At 38.2% G+C, this 24,786-nt stretch overlaps 2 protein-coding genes and 2 long non-coding RNA genes across 15 annotated transcripts in view; 2 read left to right on the top strand and 2 right to left on the bottom strand.

Moving 5' to 3' along the window:
• Positions 1-4,221: 4,221 nt before the first annotated feature.
• Positions 4,222-24,786, top strand: part of LOC108033085 (vacuolar protein sorting-associated protein 41 homolog) — a 94,189-nt gene continuing 73,624 nt past the window's right edge. For 6 of the 7 annotated variants that reach the window (XR_007765668.1, XR_007765669.1, XR_007765667.1 and 3 more), the window contains exons 1-6: positions 4,222-4,372; positions 4,431-4,553; positions 4,600-4,767; positions 4,817-4,934; positions 4,989-5,342; positions 5,405-5,732. Coding sequence is in view for 4 of the 7 variants with exons in the window: in XM_044091416.2 (XP_043947351.1) it covers positions 4,346-4,372; positions 4,431-4,553; positions 4,600-4,767; positions 4,817-4,934; positions 4,989-5,342; positions 5,405-5,732 (1,118 nt within the window). In the remaining 3 variants the exon portion in view is untranslated. The remainder of the gene's footprint in view (positions 4,373-4,430; positions 4,554-4,599; positions 4,768-4,816; positions 4,935-4,988; positions 5,343-5,404; positions 5,733-24,786) is intronic. The other variant, XM_050890365.1, reaches the window with a different exon arrangement.
• Positions 5,366-7,675, bottom strand: LOC108027478 (beta-1,3-galactosyltransferase 6). Of its 3 annotated transcripts, XM_050890369.1 has the most exons (3): positions 7,511-7,674; positions 6,674-6,862; positions 5,366-6,615 (listed from the first exon to the last, which is right to left on the bottom strand). In XM_050890369.1, exon 3 carries the CDS (start codon positions 6,553-6,555, stop codon positions 5,773-5,775), a length of 783 nt encoding a protein of 260 aa, XP_050746326.1. In that variant the 5' UTR covers positions 6,556-6,615; positions 6,674-6,862; positions 7,511-7,674; the 3' UTR covers positions 5,366-5,772. The 3 variants fall into 3 exon arrangements, with proteins under 3 accessions (XP_050746326.1, XP_050746325.1, XP_050746324.1); XM_050890368.1 differs by having other exon boundaries at positions 5,366-6,862; positions 7,511-7,675; XM_050890367.1 differs by lacking the exon at positions 7,511-7,674 and adding an exon at positions 7,037-7,077 and having other exon boundaries at positions 5,366-6,862.
• LOC122817986 (uncharacterized) lies at positions 13,311-22,157 on the bottom strand. Of its 2 annotated transcripts, none has more exons than XR_007765674.1 (3): positions 22,107-22,157; positions 17,656-18,073; positions 13,311-13,622 (listed from the first exon to the last, which is right to left on the bottom strand). It is a non-coding gene; the product is annotated as an uncharacterized LOC122817986 (long non-coding RNA). The 2 variants fall into 2 exon arrangements; XR_007765673.1 differs by having other exon boundaries at positions 13,311-13,773; positions 17,808-18,073.
• The window catches only part of LOC127012147 (uncharacterized), a 36,826-nt gene continuing 33,187 nt past the window's right edge, over positions 21,148-24,786 (top strand). Inside the window, exon 1 of one of the 3 annotated variants that reach the window (XR_007765672.1) lies at positions 21,148-22,688. This is a non-coding gene — a long non-coding RNA (uncharacterized LOC127012147). The remainder of the gene's footprint in view (positions 22,689-24,786) is intronic. The other 2 variants (XR_007765671.1, XR_007765670.1) reach the window with 2 other exon arrangements.

Below are 24,786 nucleotides of genomic sequence, written 5' to 3'. Positions count from 1 at the left end.
ATATGTAGTGAGCCAGGGCCAGGTGCTAACTGTTGAGAAGTTGAAGAGCCTTCTGCAGTCGTACCGGTATTTAGGTTGGGCTGCAATCCAGATGCTCCAGGCTCAGATCCAGGTGAGGTGTTGTTAAAGGCGAGGCTAGACTGCAATCCCGATGTGCCCGGTCCAGCTGAGTTGTTGACAGACAAGATTTTATTCAGGCACGCACTAATAGGTGACGGAATACCAACTGCAGCAATGCAGGGAGATGGAATTTGCAGCGAATTTTTATTATTGTTCGCAATCTTTCGCTTTGGTGATTCATTTAGCAGTTTACAGTCGAGAAATTGAGTCTCCGTAATTGAGAAGACTTCAAAGCTGCTGGTCAGCTGTTTACGAAATTCTGTAAGCGCCTTCCTTATTTGCCTAATGAAGAGGCAGGTAGGGCAGAACCAAGTTAAGCCGCCTCTCTTCGAGATCAGATCAACTACACGGCCATTTTGACCCATTCCTGCGCATTTTACATGAGCGCAATTGTCGCAAAGCCAAAAAGACAAACAATCATCCCCAATGATAACACAATGGAACTTGTATTTCTTTGCGGAACAGATGACGACACTCAGAACACCAGGTAGTGGCAGATACAGCGATGGGAGAGGCAATTCGAAGATCCGCAGCGATGAGAGAGGCGAAGCGCTCAAAGTGAAGTGCACGGAGAGAGGACCGTTAGGACACTTGAGCGAGCAATTGGCGAGCGGGTGTAAAGAACAGACGCGAAAACGGCGATAGGGAAAAAAACAAAGCACCAGCGAAGCCCTTTGTGGCAACAGCGGATGAATTGCAATTCAATTAAATATGTTAATTGGCACGATGTAATGTTTATATACGGTGCGTGAAGTGTTAAGCGGGGGTTAAGAAAATTATTCTCCAATTTTAAGATTATATACGTTCGGTGTAACCGCGATTGAAAGGTTATTTCAAGAGCTCAAATAAAACACAACCGGTCAGTATCGTTGCGAAATTACTTTTTGACTCGCCTATAGTTCTGTAATTTAAGGATAGAGCGCAACGGCAATACGTTTGTTCAATAGAATGGCTGGCCAATACACTGTATAATTTTTATATAAATATAAATTGTTATAAATAAATAATTAAGTTTATATATTTCTTGAGCAATCGAGCTGCTCGGCTCGCCGAAAAGCAATAATGACTATGTAAGCAATATTTCAATACTATCGTAATTTTGTAACTCCCGATCTATTCTTAGAAACAAAAGGAGAAACCGGGCAAGGGAAAATCGAAACAACATTTGTTTAATGCGGTCTATGTTTTGCATTTATTACATCTGTTGAAATTTCGTCCTTTCTTAAGACTTTGGGCGAAATGTGAACAGTTTGGCAATTGATAGAACTTTGACTTTCAAAATTGAAATTTCAATTTAGAGTCTTCGTCAGGTCACGAAACTGCGAATGCCTTCTTTCTAAAGCGTGGCTTGTTTGGCTGCTCCCGCTTGGAAGCTCTCCTTCCTGTCGTGGAGTCCTCAGCCACTAAGTGTTGATAACGTTTATAAATCGCTTCCCAGGAATATTTCCATATCTGACTAGAATTGTAACTGGATTATTCTTCCCATCGCGACCGCGTTTTTCGATCTAACCTGGACATGACTCTGTAAATTATCTTTGCGATGGAATAACTTTTCGTTGCCGAGAGAAGAAATCCGTAAAAACTAGAAAGGGCGTCGAAGTGAGATCGTAACACTGCGGCGGATGGCGCTTGCATTACGGATTACATACCCCCTATTCATGGTCGACGTGATTTGGTAAGCCTTTACTCTTCCTTTTTGACATTGAGTAGTAGTAATAATTTTGAACTCGACGGAGTTACCGTCGAATTTTGGCAGTTCCATGTATGGTTTTATTTTGCTGTGGCTTTGAGGTAGAGTGATTTTTTCCCCTCAAATCGATTGCCTCTTCTAACTCGTTGTATCCATTTAAAATGCCTAAACGTCATTCTATTTCGCACGCTTCAGTTGGAGTTTCTTGGCCTCAATTCTAATAGCGTGATTCCCAAGCTGTTCCAGCACTTTGATTGTGGCCATCTACGCTAAAGGAAATTTACCAATTCGTTTTCGACCTCCAATTATTGTGCCCAGCAACTTTCCTTTTATAAATTATTTTTAATATGCTACTACCGCTCAGTGTTCCCGCGGCGGGGTTACGTTGGAGACCGTTGGTGATCTGCAGCGACGATTTTGGGTTAGGAACGCAGCCTATGTGCGGGACTTCGGGCGCACCGACGAGGTCTATGTCGGGCTAACCACTTTTTGGATGCTCCAGCGACGAAAGACGAAGTTAAAGTTGATGCAGCAGATGCGATGCCAATGCGCTACCAGTTACGCAATACAAAATGTTGGCCAGGTGAACTTGTTATATAGCTGTTGGTGGTTTGCAAACTTTCAAGAGTTCACAAATAGTCAGATGTTCAAACTTACTCAGAAGTTTTGATTAAAAATAAAAACTTTTAAATGCTTTCCAACAATGAAACTTTTTTGGAGACACCTTTAATGAAATTTAAAAACTATATACGTATTAAACAATTTTTTTTAATTTTTGTTGAACATTACTCTATTTTTTCATAACTTCTTTAGCTGTGCAATAATTCTTCTGAACACAACTAAATTCATTCGGATTCGAAACTGGAGAGCCCAACTGGATTGCATTTGGTTAATTATCAAACCTTGGCTTATAACAATTATCATTAATTTTGTCAAAATCAGATAATTTTTAAACGAGATTAAGTAAATGGTTTGCAAGGTAACATAAGAATACATAAGTCAATACATTTGTCGCTGATTATGTCTCTCAGTTAACGTATGCTGAAATTCCTGATACAGCATTTGGCAAACACTTCGCTGCAGATCAAGAAATTGCTCCAAAACATTGTGGGAATCCTAATAATCCTAATGCGGAAACCCATCCACACAATCTTAAATCGTCTTTTTGGTCAGAAAATTTTGGAAATAAGTTCTCGGAAGACATAGCAGATATGACTTCGGTGCAGAATTTGTTCACAATTTTGCACAGTATGCTTTTTGATATTCCGAATAATATGCCTATAGTTCTGTAATTTAAGGATAGAGCACAACGGCAATACGTTTGTCCAATGGAATGGCTGACCAATACACTGTATAGTTTTTATAGGCCTAGTGGAGGCCACGCAAAGATGTTGCCCTTTATTGTGGGACTTGACCAACCGAAAGCAATATCATAACAGTGCGAATCCGCATAGTAGTAGCAGTCCTGAAGATAATCCAATCGAAAAGGCGATTAGAAGCAGCATGAAAAGTGGGACATCGCTTCCTACATGAACATCCTACTTGGCTTGTTCACGCAAATACGATCTCCACCGTGCCATGGCCATGGCGGCTAATGTGGAACTGGAGGACGAGTTGGCTTCTTTAAGGGTAGGGAACAGCCATTGCCAGGATACTGGCCGGCTTTGACCAGTATCAGCGTCACAGCTCCGTTGGCATTCAGGCTCGAACTACCCCATGCTGGCATATTGGGTCTGGGAACGGAGTTTTTTACGCCAAGGCTTAGTAATTAACCAACCAAAAAGTCGTCTAAAACCTAAAACTTCATATAAAAAAAATTACACATTTTAGGTGAAAAAAGTTTGATTAATGTTTTTGAACAACAGTTTTCATGCCTCCCAAAAAATATTAAAATACCGCTCAAGAAATAATTAATTTTAAATATTTCTTGAGCAATCGAGCTGCTCGGAAGGCAATAATGACTATGTAAGCAATATTTCAATGTTATCGTAATTTTGTAACCCCCAATCTATTCATAGAAACAAAAGGCGAAACCGGGCAAGGGAAACACGAAACAGTATATTTTTAATGCGGTCTTTCCTAAGACTTTGGGCCAAATGCGGATGAACCTAACAAATCTACATACATAGGACGCTTCTTATTGTCTTATTGTCAGTAGCTATTAGAAAATTCCTTTCTAAGACAGTTGATGAGTTCCTGATAATAAAGCAGAGTTATTGTCGACTAAAAGTTGATGGATGTTTCAATAATGTCTGCCTAGGACATGTCTGTGTTAATTTCATCGAAATTATGAACATGTACCACCACAAAATTGGATTAGTGTGCAGAGAGTTTTAAAGTCTTTAAATGGTATTTCTTGATATTTAAATGGTATTAATATTTTATCTGGATTGTATTTTTGTTAATATTCAGTTCGGCTACACTGAATTTATTAGTTTTAATCTTAATAAATATTTTGATAGTTAAATAATTTTTTATCATTGAAAGAACACGCGAACAAGCTTTTCAACACCCTTACCGGATTTTTTATTTAAAATGGCTAACGCTTCGCCAACTAGTTTGGTATATTTTATTTTACCTTGAAAAATGCCTTTATATCCATGTCTTTTTATAAATTTAGTATTCTGGTACTAACAACCAAGAGGAGGATGCGGAGCCAAAATTTAAGTACCAACGCCTTGCAAACGATATGAAAAACATACTCAACGCTGACGTCATTACATGCGCTGCTGTACATTTGAAGGTGTTCTAGATTAACATAGAATTGCATTTTCTTATATTGTATTTAGTTTCTTATATTTGGCACTTTCCGAGGACGAGTCTATTTAGTTGACCATCAAGGAAATTTGGTCAACTCGAATCTGAGAAATAGCGAACGGAATCATCAGATCGCAGTTAACAATGTTGATGTAGATGCTAGAGGCGAGTGTATGGCCACATGCTCCGACGACGGAAAAGTGAGTTCTTAGCTTGATGATGGCTAATTAAAAATAACATCTTTCGCAGGTCAACATAACGGGTTTTTTTAACTGCGATAACAACATAAATTTAATTTTTGGCAAATTTATAAAGGCTGTTGCGTTAGACCCCGATCCTAGGGCTGGCCATAGGCGATTCATAGTCGGTAGGTAGTTATTTTAAGCTGTTAAATTAAAAAAAAAAAACGAGTTTTGCTTAGGACATGACAAACTCGTCTTGTACGAGCGTAATCTCCTTAAAAATCTTAGATCAACTGAGTTGTGCTCAGTCGAAGGCAATGTTCTGTCGATCAGCTGGCATGGGAGCTTGGTTGCTTGGGCGAGTCATATTGGTGTCCGCGTCTACCACTTAAAAGACAAACGCTCGCTTGGGTTAATTAAATGGGAGGTTCCTTCCCAGGGGCGCCTGGAAAACTATCACTGTCATCTACGATGGTCCAACGAGTTTACTCTGTTAATTGGTTGGGTGGACACTATACGAATTTGCGAAATTAGCAAGAGAAAATCAGTCGAAACTTCAGCTAATAATTATCCTGGTTACGTTGTGGATCCAGGTGATAAACGAGTATCTAAATAATTGGACTTTGAAAATGTAACATTTATTTTATCATTACAGTCTCAACATTTCAAACTACTTTTTACATATGTGGACTTGCTCCACTAACTGCCAAACAATTAGTGGTGCTTGGCTATCGCAAAGAAAGAAGCACTTCTTTCAAAGCTCTGCGCCCCGTGTTGTGCGTTATTGAATACAATGTTAATAAGAGCGAAGAGGTATGCACAGATAGTTTGACTTTGCGGGGATTCGAGGAGTACACCGTAAATGACTACAGTCTGGGCAGCATTATCGAAGAGAACCGCTTCTATATTGTGGCCCCTAAGGACATTGTGGTAGCTAGTCTAATTGAAAATGACGACCGGTTGGAGTGGTTGATCAAGCACAGGTAAGCGAATAGTCCATATTTGTAAGTTTCCACGACGTGGCTATACTACTAAGCTATCACAACATTTTTCCGATGCCTTTTTCCAATCATAAAAGTATTCAGACAAAGAGCTTGAACCACTGCCACTGCAGAGCTTGCCATTGTAGATATCAATCATCATTTCTAGATTTCGTTTGTGCAGCACCATATGATGGTTCTGACATTTGCGAGGCATGTACGCAGTGTCGAATCTGGGATCATGCCAGCGATAGACATGACGCAGTGGAGCCAGCCAAGTGCCGACCGACACATCCTCGGACACATAGGGCGTGAGCAATTGGGAATTGTTAACAATATATTCACAGAGTTTTCGAGATAAAACGTAACCACCGCCCAAGGCATACGGCAGGTAGTTTTTGCTAAGAAAATAATTAGACTCTTTCCAAAGGCCCTTCCTTTTTATTGTCGCTCGACCATTAAAGTATCCCCAATATAACTGTGGCAAGGGATATTGACCGTACTCCGACCTTTTCCATAGTAATTTTCGATCATAGGAAATAAGTTCATTGAGCAAACTGTCCAGCTTAACGTAGGTATCGTCATCCACTTTGATGACATATGAAAATTCGTAGTGGTGTGTCACAAAATCAAGGGCATAAATAAGTTTTTTTGTAAGATTGGCGTATGTGTCATTGTGCCGTTGCAGCATCATAAGGTCGTTATGTTGCTTTTGTTCATTTACCAGCTCCGCTTGCATGGAACTGCTTATATCCCAGGTACCAATGGCAAAAACGTGCTTCACTTTAATAAGCCTTTGAGTCCTTGGAAGATCCTTTGTCATCATACTTTTCTGCCAACTCGTATGCTGTCTGAGACGATTTGCCTGTTGCTCAACTAATTCCACCTGCAAAAAGCCATTAGAGCTGTAGGTGGGAAGATAAATCAACTCTTCGGGATAATACTGCTGATGGAGCGGTTTTTTTGCAGTTTGGAGCCAGGTCCTTCGCATGGCGTTCCTTTGATCAGCATTGCGTGGTGGGCTGAGCACCAACACCACGAGGAACACATTTTCATTGTACGTCTCCATTTGGATCCGCCCAATTGTTTTTGCTGGACATTGGTGTAGCGAACTTAGTATCTTTGTGATAAAGCTGCCAAAAAAAAACGAAGTTATGGTAATAAAAAAGAAAACCAAATTATTTAAACGCCTCATTTTTAAGTTAGTTTTAAACTAAGTGACCGTACAACGTAAAACAAAAAATTCGGCCCCGAATACAATGTCGAATCTTGCCCTGTTTACACTATAGTCTAGTTATGAGGCTTACTTAGTTTTTAAAGGTAAATTTTGCATGCTAGAATACTTTGTATTATTTTTGCACATCAACCGGAAACAAATGTAAAAATTATTTTTAAACTTTAATTTAACTAATTGTATGTTAATATGGAAATATGTAATGTAAATGGGCTTTTATGCTGTTGACTCTTAGGTATTTTTATGGATTATTTAGTATTTTACTTTATCGTCAACGATTTATTAGTAAAGAATCTTACTATTCTCTCGACCGAAAATAAAATGTTTTTTTTTTCTAGCCTAATTCCATTGCACATTTTGAGGCACTACATTTATAAAAAGGCGCATATGCGAAATTTTGTTAACTGATCAAAATGTGTGTAACTGAAAATATACAAATTTAAGACAGTTATCGATTTTTCGTTTCACATAAACAAAATATTTCTTTCATAAAATTTTAACTAAAAATACAAACCACAAGGCGCAAGAAACCTTTTGTGTGACTCACCAATCGATGGTGTTTCAGGCTCAGTAAAATGAGAAAATTTATTTACATTTTAGTTTTATTTACATCTGTTGAATTTCGTAATTTTTTAACGTTTGGCCTAATGTTAATGCAATATCCATTTTATTCGCCATTTTTTGTTTCCAATTTTTGCTAGTATTCAAGCTAGTGTGACCATAAATTTATTTTCGATTATTCCCATATTAATAATCAACAGTAAACTTCAACCAAACTTCAGCCACCAAAAATGCAATGCAAAAAATCTGCCGCTGTTGACGTGAGCAGAGAAGTCGTCGCAGCGGTGGTGCAACAAAGATATAGATTTTCCTTTCTTTCTGTGTCCGAGGGTAGACAGATTACCCACGGTGTGCGGAAAGACAACTTTTGGCCGGTCCTCTTTTTCGTTTTATGCCTCTCTCCGTTATGTTCAGCAAGAAAACAAGAAGGGGAGTTAACTTCGGCAAGCCGAAGTTTGTATACCCTTGCAGTTATAAAAAATAATCAATAATTTTATTAAATTGAATTCGAAATTCCTAAAAATATAAAAATTTATATTCCCAATATTATAAGATGATATGTCAAAAAGCCCCAAAGCTATAATTTGTTTCATATTCCCACCAATTATCCAATCGTTCCTATGACAACTATATGATATAGTCGTCTGATTTTAATAAAATTTAATTCGAAATTCAGAACTAATTAAATATGGTATTTTCAAGCTTATAAAGTTATATGTTAAAAAACACCAAAGATATAATTTTTATTTCATGTTTTCCGACTACTTTTCCGATCGTTCCTATGGCAGCTATATGATATAGTCGTCCGATTTTGATAAAATTGAATTCGAAATTCAAAACCTAATAAAAAAGGTATTTCCAAGCGTAGGAGGTTATATGTTAAAAAACACCGAAGATATAATTTTTCAATATTATTTTACCACTAATTTTTCGATTGTTCCTATGAGAGCTATATAATATAGTCGTCTGATTTTACGTAGAAACGTACCGATGGACGTCGTCGACTCGTCTGGTGACGCTGATCAAGAATATATATACTTTATGGGGTCGAAAACGTCTCCTTCACTGCGTTGCAAACTTCTGAGTGAAATCATTATACACCCTGCAAGGGTATAAAGACCTGGTGCATTGTATTATTTAAAATCTGCCATGTATTTTTTAAAGTCCGCCAAGTGTTGTTTAATCTCATCTCTCTTTTAATAATAATATGTTGAACCCAGAACAAATACTCTTATTTAGTTTTAGTGGTCCTCAGCCTCAGCAAGATTTTTATTCTTCGATGATGAAAATTAGTGTGTCTTACAACTAGCTACTCGCGGCTGCGTTGCCGGCAAATATTGGCAGCTGCCGTCATTTCTATAAAAAGTATATGCTCACAAATGTAATTGTCTGATAGTAGCGAAAGCTCGAGAGAAGTTGTATATGCATTCATTGTATGTTTCTGCACTAAGGCAATAGGAATATGCTGACACTAGCATTTCCCATAAATTGGGCTCTGAGACGCGTTCATAGTTCGCTTGGCCGCACGAGCTTAGTGGCCGAGACTTATACGGGGCGGTCAAAAGTATTTTCACAAAATAACAGTGAAATATACTTGTATCTGGAACTTGCTTCGTTAAACTTTTGGCATCAATGGAAAGGTAATTTAAATGCCGTTTGATTTTCCTCGTTTTAAAACTTTACATTTTTTAAAAGTTTGTTTAAACAAAATTAATAGAAACTGCAAAAGACAATTTTTCAAAAATCATATTTCTTATATTTTTTATGATTATATGAAGGTGTTAATGTCGGAAAGAATTTGTATGAAAAAAGGGGAACAATTTGTTCAAGTGCTTATTACTAAAGAATTTCAAAATCTATATATATATTTTTTTTAGTTTTGAATGGTGTTGCCCCTGTGCAACCCGATAGTGGAAGCAACCTAACCTTGTGCAGATCCAAATTCGCTAGTTATGCGTTGTTGTTTGTCTACCCGTGTGCAGACTAGAGTCCAAAAAAGTGCTATGAAACAGAATGATTTTCTGTGTTTACCAAAGATCTGTATTAAACTGATTTCGCTGATGAGTAAAAAGTTATATATAGGTGACGAGCATGCAAGCTCGTTTTAGTTACAGTAAAGTGGATCTTATTTACATATTCAATTCGGGTTATGAATTTAGGATTCTTTAACCATATAAATTAAATGTCGTGCTCCAAAATCCTCCACCCGTTGGAAGGGCTGTGGTTCTTGCAACAGATTGCTTAAACTGGGAGCGGCTGTTGCGATTTCGATCCTCCTGACATGGTTACGGAAGCGCCTTTAGAGACGAACCTAACAAAAAATGCAATGGGGTTAGAGCCTCTCCGTCATTCGGATCCTCGGATATCGGACTCCAATTACGACTGCTTCGACCTCAATGGCAACAGTGTGCAGCTCCTCGTATGTAAGACCAGAATTGCCAAAGTTTTTCTCCAGCAAATGATTCATCGATTTCACCGCTGCTTCCCAAAGCCCGCCGAAGGGCGGCGCACGGGAAGGGATGAAATGAAACGAGACGCCCTTTGAAGCGGTAAACGGTTATAGATCTTGCAGCGCCTGCTGACTGAAAGCTGCTTCCCGAATTCGTCGAGTTGGGAATAAGCACCAACAAAATTAGTTGCGTTGTCGCACCAAAAGCTCTCTGGAAGTCCTCTGCGTCCAACGAAATGTTTTAAGCATATGTCAGATACAAGTTCAACGTGAACTGCATTGGTCGCAAAGCAGATAAATACGGCCATGTAAGTTTTATATGGAACCTTTCAACGAATCCGATAGGAGGTAGGATGGTTCACATAGATGTACAACTGAGATGGCAAACCGCTTGGTTAGATCCCATAATTTGTTGCATTAGCCTGGGTTTGTAATGGCAACAATGAAAACATTTTATGACCACGTTGGAGGTGGTGCGACGAGAGTTTGCGATCCATATTTGAAGTCTTAGTAATCCAATTAGCGATTTGCGGCGTGCATGCATATTGACTTTGCTAAGATGTTCAAGGTAAACAAATGATCACTAGGAAGAAGCAATCGGAATCTCGCATAGACAAGGATTGGGGCGTTTGCTAGACGTCCGCCAACTCGAATAATTTGTAAAGATCGATTGCCAATATCAGCTTCAGCTACGAACGAAATCAATTTTCTAAGATTTGGACTAAGACGATTTCCCTTTTGTATGTCAATTAAATCCGCTGCGAAACTTTGGCTATGAATTGTGGAGAGGATGATAAATGCCTTCCGAATTTCATTGGCATCAAGTTCGTTTGGCTGTGGGGCACAAGGCACTTTGCTGGAAGGAACGCCGTTGAAAACTCGAAACATGAGAGCTCAATCCGGACAATTCGAGTATATGAAGAGATTCTGCTGGTGAGCCTTTCAATTATAGTTCTCTCGATGCTGGCATCGTCACATTTAAAAGTTACCACTTTTCGCAATTCTAAAGCGTTGTCCGCTGAGTTGGCAATTGGTTTTTCTTTGGCCAAGTGCATTCGTTGAACCTGTCGCCATTTGATGTTCGCGGACTTTATTTGAATAGTTGACACCCGATTGGCTACGAAACACTTAAGCTGGGTTGTGGGCATTGTAATCCAGTGTAAGGCAATTGTCAAGTCTGACCGAAAAGTAATCTCGCACTCTTTACTAAACAAGGAATTTACGAACCTTGGAATTTAAATTTGGCTTAAAATGTGTACATCCGGCTCGATTTGCCGCCATCTTTCTTGCAGCGCATCAGGCAGCGGCTCCACTCAAGACTCTTTTTCCAAAGTTCTTGTACAACAATTTGTACCTGATAATGTTTGGACTTAGGAGTCCAAGTATGTCGTAAAATCTTGCAATGACAGAAATAACTTGCCTCTTGGAGGAAGCTTCGGATTTCGGCAGATCAAAGCGGAAACAAAATATATTCGTTTGCGGTTTCCATGACATTCCCAAGGCCTTTGTCACTTCTTTACCATCCAAATCACTCTTACCACTAAAGTTTCATTTTGACAACTTCAAAACTTCTCGCTAAAAAATGTTCTCGGTCTGAAGCATTTTCACTTGCAAGTCCTCTAAGCGGTCGGCTCCTGTGAGAAAGTCATCCACATACAAATCATTCTGTAAAGTATGAGATCCTATTGGGAATTCGTTTTCGTATCTCTTGGCGATGAAGTTAAGACTTTGAATCGCTAAAAATGGGGCACTTGCCAGGCCATAAGTTACTGTGTTTAATCGAAATAACTGTAGCTGGAATGAGCTGGAAATTACGGTCTTTAGAATCGATCTGAATTGCCGATACATTTTAGTTATGTCGGCTGATGAAAAGAAACTTTTGTAGTCTGAATGCCAGCAGAGTTAGAATCAGATTTTGTTGGATGCCATTCAGAGACAAATTTACATTTTCTTTTGTTCAGGTAGGCGTCTTAATCGCCGTTCAAGCTGAAGGAAACGCCGTCTGGAAGTTTCCAATGAACTTCCGAGACTAGTTGGGGATTGCGCAAATGACAAGCGGACTTGAATTCGACCAAAGTCAAGAATAACAGCGTGCTTAAAGAAATGTTGAATGCACTCTTCTTCTTCAAGCGTAAACCTATTTTTTTACCTAGTCTCCTCAAATGATTCGATTTTTCAAAACCGTGCTAGGGCATCGTTAAGATCCTGGGTCTTAAAAATATCAATCTTGTGAGGCTTCAGGGATCGACCATTGCGATGTATCTATACACTGCTCTGGCTGCTGCTTTAGATTTGGTGATTGAAAATTGCAGCGTCCACTCATCAGCTGATAAACGAACTGAATTATTGCTTCTAAAGAAAACTTTACATGCTCTCGAAGGTTCTCCATTCCCGATATCTCAAAATTCTATCGCTTAAATGGTATCTGAAGGGTCTTCGCTAGAGTTTATGTCATAAAATTGACTTTCTCTACCTCCATCTCTTTGTTTGTCCACTAGTATTCCCATTTTTTCGCGAAATTCCTGAATGTGTTTCTTCCTGTTCAATACTTGCATCTTCTTTTCTTCATCGCGTACTTGCCACATTTTGACCTTTACCTTATATGAAATATGTGAAAAGTATTCAAAGAAGCGTATATAAGAATGTAGTGGAGATAAGCCAAATTCGTAAAATCTTGGGCGAACTTCTTTACTCAAACATTTTTGTATATTGTTCAGTTCTGTTGTCAAAATATTCTGCTTCGTCTTTCGACACTTTCTCGGGGTCTTTCTTAAATTAAAATCTTATTGGTCGACAGTAACGAGTCGATGATGGCCGGTGGTTTTTTCAAATTATTGTCTTATCTATTTGAGTAACCAGTTGGAGAGGTACGTAGGATGTTACAAATAAGCTTCTGTCCTCCAAATCACCGTTTGAAAACTTTTGCTTATACTCGCTATGCCCTGTACTTCCATCGAAGTTCCATGTCCAATTAAACTATATTTTCAAGCATAGTTTCAATGATGTTATTTTGAAGCTCTATTTTACTAGATGCCGTAATGTCTAGTAAGCTTTGTAAGCTTTCGACTTTCGCACGAAATTCGTCTATATAAGTACCATAAGGGTATCTTATTTTTTTAAGACTTATGTAGTACTCTTTGGTAACTGGGAAAAAATTCAAAGGATATTTTGCTATTTAAAAAGTTTCTTATTAGCAAATATTGGAGCTTCGTCATGGAGGTCTCCATTAAAAGCAAAATAACTTCCATGGGATCTGCCGGGAGGAAATTTTGATTTCGATCATCATTGCGTAGAGAAGAAACAGCGGATTCATCTATTTTAATGAGCTGACCTACACGTCGTCGCTTTGTTCTCTCTAAAGCCTCCTCAAAATCAAGTTTAGGACGGCCCCGATAAGCACTTTTCTCTATTTGATTTGATTTGCAATAGGGGCGTTTTATGGAAATTGATTCCTTTTTACTAAGCCATCCAGATTGATATTTAGTAACTGCAGATTTTTTCCGTTTTCCAAAAGTTACAATTGTTTTGCAGAGGTTCTCAATTTTATTGGATACTTCGCTCAACTCTGGAATAATGTAGCCGTTGTTTTCAATATCCGCTTGCACATCGGAAATCAATTTCTTAATTTTTTCGGCGTTGGTTCCATTACCTGTGTACCACAGATTAAAAATATACAGACGTGGAAAAACACAGTTTAAATAATAATTAACAAATTGATATTTTTGCAAAAACAAAAACCACTAAAGACGAAGACAAAGCAACAGCGCAAAAGCGCAACAGCACAATAAGCAAAGACTCACCTTTAACTGCTTTAGTAATCTAAGTAGTAAACACTCATCTGCAAGTTTCTGCAGCTAATTTTAAAATATAAGCAACCTAAGCAACCTAAAATAAGACGATCATAAAAACATACATACCAAGTTCTGGGTTTTCTTGGAACATAACTAAAAGGTTAACTAAACATAAAATATACTTTCAAAAAATACACAAATAAGGGTTATTCGATAAAATTAGTTTTACGAAAAAACATTTTCAGGAAAGTTAATTATTAATATCTCAATTTTAAGTAAATACCTTCAATTTCATAATTCATGTTAAATTATTCAAATCGGAGCACTGCAGCGTACGTCTAATCATTTTAAAGGGCGAATTGAAAGAGAGAAATAACTTCCAAAGCGCAGCTGCGTTGCCAAAATGAACACGTGTTCACGATTGCAAATCTATTTTTAGAAAGTACCGTTAGATTTTCAGTAAAATCCGGTATGCCATAGAGAAGTTTAGACAATTTCGATACATTTTGATATAAAAAATCTGTCATCACATTTTTTGATTTTTGGCCTCTGACGGAACCACTATGCACGGGTCGGCCTTCTTAATGCGAAATATGCTGAATAAACTGGTGACATGCTCAATAAGAAATTATACTTTCTTATCGTAACGCTCTTGTAACTGATTTAGAGCCTCTGGCATCTGAAACTTGAAAGGCTGACACAACGCTTAACGCTGGACCAAAAGCTCTCTGGAAGTCCTCTGCGTCCAACGAAATGTTTTAAACATATGTCAGATATGTCAACGTGAACTGCTTTGGTCGCAAAGCAGATAAATACGGCCATATAAGTTTTATATGGAACCTTTCATCGAATCCGATAGGAGGTAGGATGGTTTACATAGATGTACAAATGAGATGGCAAACCGCTTGGTTAGAATCAGCCTTTCCGCTGGTTGGGATCCCATAATTTGTTGCATTAGCCTGGGTTTGTAATGGCAACAATGAAAACATTTTATGGCCACGTTGGAGGTGGTGCGACGAGAGTTTGCGAACCATATTTGAAGTCTTAGTAATCCAATTAGCGATTTGCGGCGTGCATGCATATTGACTTTGCAAAGATGTTCAAGGTAAACAAATGATCACTAGGAAGAAGCAATCGGAATCTCGCATAGACAAGGATTGGGGCGTTTGCTAGACGTCCGCCAACTCGAATAATTTGTAAAGATCGATTGCCAATATCAGCTTCAGCTACGAACGAAATCAATTTTCTAAGATTTGGACTAAGACGATTTCCCTTTTGTATGTCAATTAAATCCGTTGCGAAACTTTGGCTATGAATTGTGGAGAGGATGATAAATGTCTTCCGAATTTCATTGGCATCAAGTTCGTTTGGCTGTGGGGCACAAGGCACTTTGCTGGAAGGAACGCCGTTGAAAGTCTGACCGAAAAGTAACCTCGCACTCTATACTAAACAAGAAATTTACGAACCTTGGAATTTCAATTTGGCTTAAAATGTGTACATCCGGCTCGATTTGCCGCCATCTTTCTTGCAGCGCATCAGGCAGCGGCTCCACTCAAGACTCTTTCTCCAAAGTTCTTGTACAACAATTTGTACCTGATAATGTTTGGACTTAGGAGTCCAAGTATGTCGTACAATCTTGCAATGACAGAAATAACTTGCCTCTTGGAGGAAGCTTCGGATTTTGGCAGATCAAAGCGGAAACAAAATATATTCGTTTGCGGTTTCCATGACATTCCCAAGGCCTTTGTCACTTCTTTACCATCCAAATCACTCTTACCACTAAAGTTTCATTTTGACAACTTCAAAACTTCTCGCTGAAAAATGTTCTCGGTCTGAAGCATTTTCACTTGCAAGTCCTCTAAGCGGTCGGCTCCTGTGAGAAAGTCATCCACATACAAATCATTCTGTAAAGTATGAGATCCTATTGGGAATTCGTTTTCGTATCTCTTGGCGATGAAGTTAAGACTTTGAATCGCTAAAAATGGGGCACTTGCCAGGCCATAAGTTACTGTGTTTAATCGAAATAACTGTAGCTGGAATGAGCTGGAAATTACGGTCTTTAGAATCGATTTGAATTGCCGATACATTTTAGTTATGTCGGCTGATGAAAACAAACTTTTGTAGTCTGAATGCGCCAGCAGAGTTAGAATCAGATTTTGTTGGATGCCATTCAGAGACAAATTTACATTTTCTTTTGTTCAGGTAGGCGTCTTAATCGCCGTTTAAGCTGAAGGAAACGCCGTCTGGAAGTTTCCAATGAACTTCCGAGACTAGTTGGGGATTGCGCAAATGGCAAGCGGACTTGAATTCGACCAAAGTCAAGAATAACAGCGTGCTTAAAGAAATGTTGAATGCACTCTTCTTCTTCAAGCGTAAACCTATTTTTTTTACCTAGTCTCCTCAAATGATTCGATTTTTCAAAACCGTGCTAGGGCATCTTTAAGATCCTGGGTCTTAAAAATATCAATTTTGTGAGGCTTCAGGGATCGACCATTGCGATGTATCTATACACTGCTCTGGCTGCTCCTATAGATTTGGTGATTGAAAATTGCAACGTCCACTCATCAGCTGATAAACGAAACCGAATTATTGCTTCTAAAGAAAACTTTACATGCTCTCGAAGGTTCTCAATTCCCGATATCTCAAAATTCTATCGCTTAAATGGTATCTGAAGGGTCTTCGCTAGAGTTTATGTCATAAAATTGACTTCCTCTACCTCCATCTCTAGGTTTGTCCACTAGTATTCCCATTTTTTCGCGAAATTTCTCCTGAATGTGTTTTTTCCTGTTCAATACTTGCATCTTCTTTTCTTCATCGCGTACTTACCACATTTTGACCTTTACCTTATATGAAATATGTGAAAAGTATTCAAAGAAGCGTATATAAGAATTTAGTGGAGATAAGCCAAATTCGTAAAATCTTGGGCGAACTTCTTTACTAAAACATTTTTGTATATTGTTCAGTTCTGTTGTCAAAATATTCTGCTTCGTCTTTCGACACTTTCGCGGTTTCTTTCTTAAATTGAAATCTTATTGGTCGACAGTAACGAGTCGATGATGGCCGGGGGTTTTTTCAAATTATTGTATTATCTATTTGAGTAACCAGTTGGAGAGGTACGTAGGATGTTACAAATAAGCTTCTGTCGTCGAAATCACCGTTTGAAAACTTTTGCTTATACTCGCTATGCCCTGTACTTCCATCGAAGTTTCATAACCAATTAAACTATATTTTCAAGAATAGTTTCAATGATGTTATTTTGAAGCTCTATTTTACTAGATGCCGTATTGTCTAGTAAGCTTTATAGTTCGACATCCACACGAGATTCGTCTATATAAATACCATAAGGGTATCTTATTTTTTTGGGACTTATGTAGTACTCTTTGGTAACTAGGAAAAATTCAAAGGATATTTTGCTATTTAAAAAGTTTCTTATTAGCAAATATTGGAGCTTCGTCATGGAGGTCTCCATTAAAAGCAAAATAACTTAAATGGGATCTGCCCGCAGGAAATTTTGATTTCGATCATCATTGCGTAGAGAAGAAACAGCGGATTCCTCTATTTTAATGAGCTGACCTACACGTCATCGCTTTGTTCTCTCTGAAGCCTCCTCAAAATCAAGTTTAGGACGGCCCCGATGAGCACTTTTCTCTATTTGATTTGATTTGCAATAGGGGCGTTTTATGGAAATTGATTATTTTTTACTAAGCCATCCAGATTGATATTTAGTAACTGCAGATTTTTTCCGTTTTCCTAAAGTTACAATTGTTTTGCAGAGGCTCTCAATTTTATTGGATACTTCGCTCAACTCTGGAATAATGTAGCCGTTGTTTTCAATATCCGCTTGCACATCGGAAATCAATTTCTTCATTTTTTCGGCGTTGGTTCCATTACACAAACACATTTTTGCGATACACCTATCAAAATCCAAAATCAAAGTTTAAATAATAATTTACAAATTGACATTTTTGCAAAAACACAAAGCACTAAAGACGAAGACAAAGCAACAGCGCAAAAGCGGAACAGCACAATAAGCAAAGACTCACCTTTAACTGCTTTAGTAATCTAAGTAGTAAACACACATCTGCAAGTTTCTGCAGCTAATTTTAAAATATTTAGCAACCTAAAAGAAGACGATCATAAAAACATACATACCAAGCTCTGGGTTTTCTTGGAACATAACTAACAGGTTAACTAAACATAAACTATACTTTCAAAAAATACACAAAAAAGGGTTATTCGATAAAATTAGTTTTTCGAAAAAACATTTTCAGGAAAGTTTATTATTAATATCTTAATTTTAAGTAAATACCTTCAATTTCATTATTCATGTTAAATTATTCAAATCGGAGCACTGCAGCGTACGTCTAATCACTTTAAAGGGCGAATTGAAAGAGATTGAAAGCATAAACCAAAGCGCAGCTGCGTTGCCAAAATGAACACGTGTTCACGATAGCAAATCTATTTTTAGAAAGTACCGTTACATTTTCAGTAAAATCCGGTATGCCATAGAGAAGTTTAGACAATTTCGATACATTTTGATATAAAAAATCTGTCATCACATTTTTTGATTTTTGGCCTCTGACGGAACCACTATGCACGGGTCGGCCTTCTTGATGCGAAAAATGCTGAATAAACTGGTGACATGCTCAATAAGAATTAATACTTTCTTATCGTATCGCTCTTGTAACTGATTTAGAGCCTCTGGCATCTGAAACTTGAAAGGCTGACACAACGCTTAACGCTGGACCAAAAGCTCTCTGGAAGTCCTCTGCGTCCAACGAAATGTTTTAAACATATGTCAGATACAAGTTCAACGTGAACTGCTTTGGTCGCAAAGCAGATAAATACGGCCATATAAGTATTATATGGAACCTTTCATCGAATCCGATAGGAGGTAGGATGGTTTACATAGATGTACAAATGAGATGGCAAACCGCTTGGTTAGAATCAGCCTTTCCGCTGGTTGGGATCCCATAATTTGTTGCATTAGCCTGGGTTTGTAATGGCAACAATGAAAACATTTTATGGCCACGTTGGAGGTGGTGCGACGAGAGTTTGCGATCCATATTTGAAGTCTTAGTAATCCAATTAGCGATTTGCGGCGTGCATGCATATTGACTTTGCAAAGATGTTCAAGGTAAACAAATGATCACTAGGAAGAAGCAATCGGAATCTCGCATAGACAAGGATTGGGGCGTTTGCTAGACGTCCGCCAACTCGAATAATTTGTAAAGATCGATTGCCAATATCAGCTTCAGCTACGAACGAAATCAATTTTCTAAGATTTGGACTAAGACGATTTCCCTTTTGTATGTCAATTAAATCCGTTGCGAAACTTTGGCTATGAATTGTGGAGAGGATGATAAATGTCTTCCGAATTTCATTGGCATCAAGTTCGTTTGGCTGTGGGGCACAAGGCACTTTGCTGGAAGGAACGCCGTTGAAAGTCTGACCGAAAAGTAACCTCGCACTCTATACTAAACAAGAAATTTACGAACCTTGGAATTTCAATTTGGCTTAAAATGTGTACATCCGGCTCGATTTGCCGCCATCTTTCTTGCAGCGCATCAGGCAGCGGCTCCACTCAAGACTCTTTCTCCAAAGTTCTTGTACAACAATTTGTACCTGATAATGTTTGGACTTAGGAGTCCAAGTATGTCGTACAATCTTGCAATGACAGAAATAACTTGCCTCTTGGAGGAAGCTTCGGATTTTGGCAGATCAAAGCGGAAACAAAATATATTCGTTTGCGGTTTCCATGACATTCCCAAGGCCTTTGTCACTTCTTTACCATCCAAATCACTCTTACCACTAAAGTTTCATTTTGACAACTTCAAAACTTCTCGCTGAAAAATGTTCTCGGTCTGAAGCATTTTCACTTGCAAGTCCTCTAAGCGGACGGCTCCTGTGAGAAAGTCATCCACATACAAATCATTCTCTAAAGTATGAGATCCTATTGGGAATTCGTTTTCGTATCTCTTGGCGATGAAGTTAAGACTTTGAATCGCTAAAAATGGGGCACTTGCCAGGCCATAAGTTACTGTGTTTAATCGAAATAACTGTAGCTGAAATGAGCTGGAAATTACGGTCTTTAGAATCGATTTGAATTGCCGATACATTTTAGTTATGTCGGCTGATGAAAACAAACTTTTGTAGTCTGAATGCGCCAGCAGAGTTAGAATCAGATTTTGTTGGATGCCATTCAGAGACAAATTTACATTTTCTTTTGTTCAGGTAGGCGTCTTAATCGCCGTTTAAGCTGAAGGAAACGCCGTCTGGAAGTTTCCAATGAACTTCCGAGACTAGTTGGGGATTGCGCAAATGGCAAGCGGACTTGAATTCGACCAAAGTCAAGAATAACAGCGTGCTTAAAGAAATGTTGAATGCACTCTTCTTCTTCAAGCGTAAACCTATTTTTTTTACCTAGTCTCCTCAAATGATTCGATTTTTCAAAACCGTGCTAGGGCATCTTTAAGACCCTGGGTCTTAAAAATATCAATTTTGTGAGGCTTCAGGGATCGACCATTGCGATGTATCTATACACTGCTCTGGCTGCTCCTATAGATTTGGTGATTGAAAATTGCAGCGTCCACTCATCAGCTGATAAACGAAACCGAATTATTGCTTCTAAAGAAAACTTTACATGCTCTCGAAGGTTCTCAATTCCCGATATCTCAAAATTCTATCGCTTAAATGGTATCTGAAGGGTCTTCGCTAGAGTTTATGTCATAAAATTGACTTCCTCTACCTCCATCTCTAGGTTTGTCCACTAGTATTCCCATTTTTTCGCGAAATTTCTCCTGAATGTGTTTTTTCCTGTTCAATACTTGCATCTTCTTTTCTTCATCGCGTACTTACCACATTTTGACCTTTACCTTATATGAAATATGTGAAAAGTATTCAAAGAAGCGTATATAAGAATTTAGTGGAGATAAGCCAAATTCGTAAAATCTTGGGCGAACTTCTTTACTAAAACATTTTTGTATATTGTTCAGTTCTGTTGTCAAAATATTCTGCTTCGTCTTTCGACACTTTCGCGGTTTCTTTCTTAAATTGAAATCTTATTGGTCGACAGTAACGAGTCGATGATGGCCGGGGGTTTTTTCAAATTATTGTATTATCTATTTGAGTAACCAGTTGGAGAGGTACGTAGGATGTTACAAATAAGCTTCTGTCGTCGAAATCACCGTTTGAAAACTTTTGCTTATACTCGCTATGCCCTGTACTTCCATCGAAGTTTCATAACCAATTAAACTATATTTTCAAGAATAGTTTCAATGATGTTATTTTGAAGCTCTATTTTACTAGATGCCGTATTGTCTAGTAAGCTTTATAGTTCGACATCCACACGAGATTCGTCTATATAAATACCATAAGGGTATCTTATTTTTTTGGGACTTATGTAGTACTCTTTGGTAACTAGGAAAAAATTCAAAGGATATTTTGCTATTTAAAAAGTTTCTTATTAGCAAATATTGGAGCTTCGTCATGGAGGTCTCCATTAAAAGCAAAATAACTTAAATGGGATCTGCCCGCAGGAAATTTTGATTTCGATCATCATTGCGTAGAGAAGAAACAGCGGATTCCTCTATTTTAATGAGCTGACCTACACGTCATCGCTTTGTTCTCTCTGAAGCCTCCTCAAAATCAAGTTTAGGACGGCCCCGATGAGCACTTTTCTCTATTTGATTTGATTTGCAATAGGGGCGTTTTATGGAAATTGATTATTTTTTACTAAGCCATCCAGATTGATATTTAGTAACTGCAGATTTTTTCCGTTTTCCTAAAGTTACAATTGTTTTGCAGAGGCTCTCAATTTTATTGGATACTTCGCTCAACTCTGGAATAATGTAGCCGTTGTTTTCAATATCCGCTTGCACATCGGAAATCAATTTCTTCATTTTTTCGGCGTTGGTTCCATTACACAAACACATTTTTGCGATACACCTATCAAAATCCAAAATCAAAGTTTAAATAATAATTTACAAATTGATATTTTTGCAAAAACACAAAGCACTAAAGACGAAGACAAAGCAACAGCGCAAAAGCGCAACAGCACAATAAGCAAAGACTCACCTTTAACTGCTTTAGTAATCTAAGTAGTAAACACACATCTGCAAGTTTCTGCAGCTAATTTTAAAATATTTAGCAACCTAAAATAAGACGATCATAAAAACATACATACCAAGTTCTGGGTTTTCTTGGAACATAACTAAAAGGTTAACTAAACATAAAATATACTTTCAAAAAATACACAAAAAAGGGTTATTCGATAAAATTAGTTTTACGAAAAAACATTTTCAGGAAAGTTAATTATTAATATCTCAATTTTAAGTAAATACCTTCAATTTCATAATTCATGTTAAATTATTCAAATCGGAGCACTGCAGCGTACGTCTAATCACTTTAAAGGGCGAATTGAAAGAGAGAAATAACTTCCAAAGCGCAGCTGCGTTGCCAAAATGAACACGTGTTCACGATTGCAAATCTATTTTTAGAAAGTACCGTTAGATTTTCAGTAAAATCCGGTATGCCATAGAGAAGTTTAGACAATTTCGATACATTTTGATATAAAAAATCTGTCATCACATTTTTTGATTTTTGGCCTCTGACGGAACCACTATGCACGGGTCGGCCTTCTTGATGCGAAAAATGCTGAATAAACTGGTGACATGCTCAATAAGAATTAATACTTTCTTATCGTAACGCTCTTGTAACTGATTTAGAGCCTCTGGCATCTGAAACTTGAAAGGCTGACACAACGCTTAACGCTGGACCAAAAGCTTTCTGGAAGTCCTCTGCGTCCAACGAAATGTTTTAAACATATGTCAGATACAAGTTCAACGTGAACTGCTTTGGTCGCAAAGCAGATAAATACGGCCATGTAAGTTTTATATGGAACCTTTCAACGAATCCGATAGGAGGTAGGATGGTTCACATAGATGTACAACTGAGATGGCAAACCACTTGGTTAGAATCAGCCTTTCCGCTGGTTGGGATCCCATAATTTGTTGCATTAGCCTGGGTTTGTAATGGCAACAATGAAAACATTTTATGACCAGGTGATGCGACGAGAGTTTGCGATTTGAAGTCTTAGTAATCCAATTAGCGATTTGCGGCGTGTATGCATATTGACTTTGCAAAGATGTTCAAGGTAAACAAATGATCACTAGGAAGAAGCAATGGGAATCTCGCATCGAAAAGGATTGGGGCGTTTGCTAGACGTGCGCCGACTCGAATAACTTGTAAAGATCGATTGCCAATATCAGCTTCAGCTACCAACGGAGTCAATTTTCTAAGATTTGGACTAAGACGATTTCCCTTTTGTATGTCAATTAAATCCGTTGCGAAACTTTGGCTATGAATTGTGGAGAGGATGATAAATGTCTTCCGAATTTCATTGGCATCAAGTTCGTTTGGCTGTGGGGCACAAGGCACTTTGCTGGAAGGAACGCCGTTGAAAGTCTGACCGAAAAGTAACCTCGCACTCTATACTAAACAAGAAATTTACGAACCTTGGAATTTCAATTTGGCTTAAAATGTGTACATCCGGCTCGATTTGCCGCCATCTTTCTTGCAGCGCATCAGGCAGCGGCTCCACTCAAGACTCTTTCTCCAAAGTTCTTGTACAACAATTTGTACCTGATAATGTTTGGACTTAGGAGTCCAAGTATGTCGTACAATCTTGCAATGACAGAAATAACTTGCCTCTTGGAGGAAGCTTCGGATTTTGGCAGATCAAAGCGGAAACAAAATATATTCGTTTGCGGTTTCCATGACATTCCCAAGGCCTTTGTCACTTCTTTACCATCCAAATCACTCTTACCACTAAAGTTTCATTTTGACAACTTCAAAACTTCTCGCTGAAAAATGTTCTCGGTCTGAAGCATTTTCACTTGCAAGTCCTCTAAGCGGTCGGCTCCTGTGAGAAAGTCATCCACATACATATCATTCTGTAAAGTATGAGATCCTATTGGGAATTCGTTTTCGTATCTCTTGGCGATGAAGTTAAGACTTTAAATCGCTAAAAATGGGGCACTTGCCAGGCCATAAGTTACTGTGTTTAATCGAAATAACTGTAGCTGGAATGAGCTGGAAATTACGGTCTTTAGAATCGATCTGAATTGCCGATACATTTTAGTTATGTCGGCTGATGAAAACAAACTTTTGTAGTCTGAATGCCAGCAGAGTTAGAATCAGATTTTGTTGGATGCCATTCAGAGACAAATTTACATTTTCTTTTGTTCAGGTAGGCGTCTTAATCGCCGTTTAAGCTGAAGGAAACGCCGTCTGGAAGTTTCCAATGAACTTCCGAGACTAGTTGGGGATTGCGCAAATGGCAAGCGGACTTGAATTCGACCAAAGTCAAGAATAACAGCGTGCTTAAAGAAATGTTGAATGCACTCTTCTTCTTCAAGCGTAAACCTATTTTTTTACCTAGTCTCCTCAAATGATTCGATTTTTCAAAACCGTGCTAGGGCATCGTTAAGATCCTGGGTCTTAAAAATATCAATCTTGTGAGGCTTCAGGGATCGACCATTGCGATGTATCTATACACTGCTCTGGCTGCTGCTTTAGATTTGGTGATTGAAAATTGCAGCGTCCACTCATCAGCTGATAAACGAACTGAATTATTGCTTCTAAAGAAAACTTTACATGCTCTCGAAAGTTCTCAATTCCCGATATCTCAAAATTCTATCGCTTAAATGGTATCTGAAGGGTCTTCGCTAGAGTTTATGTCATAAAATTGACTTCCTCTACCTCCATCTCTAGGTTGGTCCACTAGTATTCCCATTTTTTCGCGAAATTCCTGAATGTGTTTCTTCCTGTTCAATACTTGCATCTTCTTTTCTTTATTGCGTACTTGCCACATTTTGACCTCTAGCTTATATGAAATATGTAAAAAGTATTCAAAGAAGCGTATATAAGAATTTAGTGGAGATAAGCCAAATTCGTAAAATCTTGGGTGAACTTCTTTACTCAAACATTTTTGTATTCTGTTGTCAAAATATTCTGTTTCGT

The sequence above is a fragment of the Drosophila biarmipes genome, unplaced genomic scaffold (assembly GCF_025231255.1).
Source record: "Drosophila biarmipes strain raj3 unplaced genomic scaffold, RU_DBia_V1.1 ptg000023l, whole genome shotgun sequence".
Classification (NCBI taxonomy): domain Eukaryota; kingdom Metazoa; phylum Arthropoda; class Insecta; order Diptera; family Drosophilidae; genus Drosophila; species Drosophila biarmipes.
This window is presented reverse-complemented; position numbering and strand designations above follow the sequence as displayed.

Coding starts and splice junctions, on each gene's coding strand:
- LOC108027478 (XM_050890367.1), bottom strand. CDS start 7,062: ATGCAAAATTTACCTTTAAAAACTAA. Junction 6,863..7,036: donor AATTTACCTTTAAAAACTAA/GTAAGCCTCATA, acceptor TTTTTTTGGCAG/CTTTATCACAAAGATACTAA.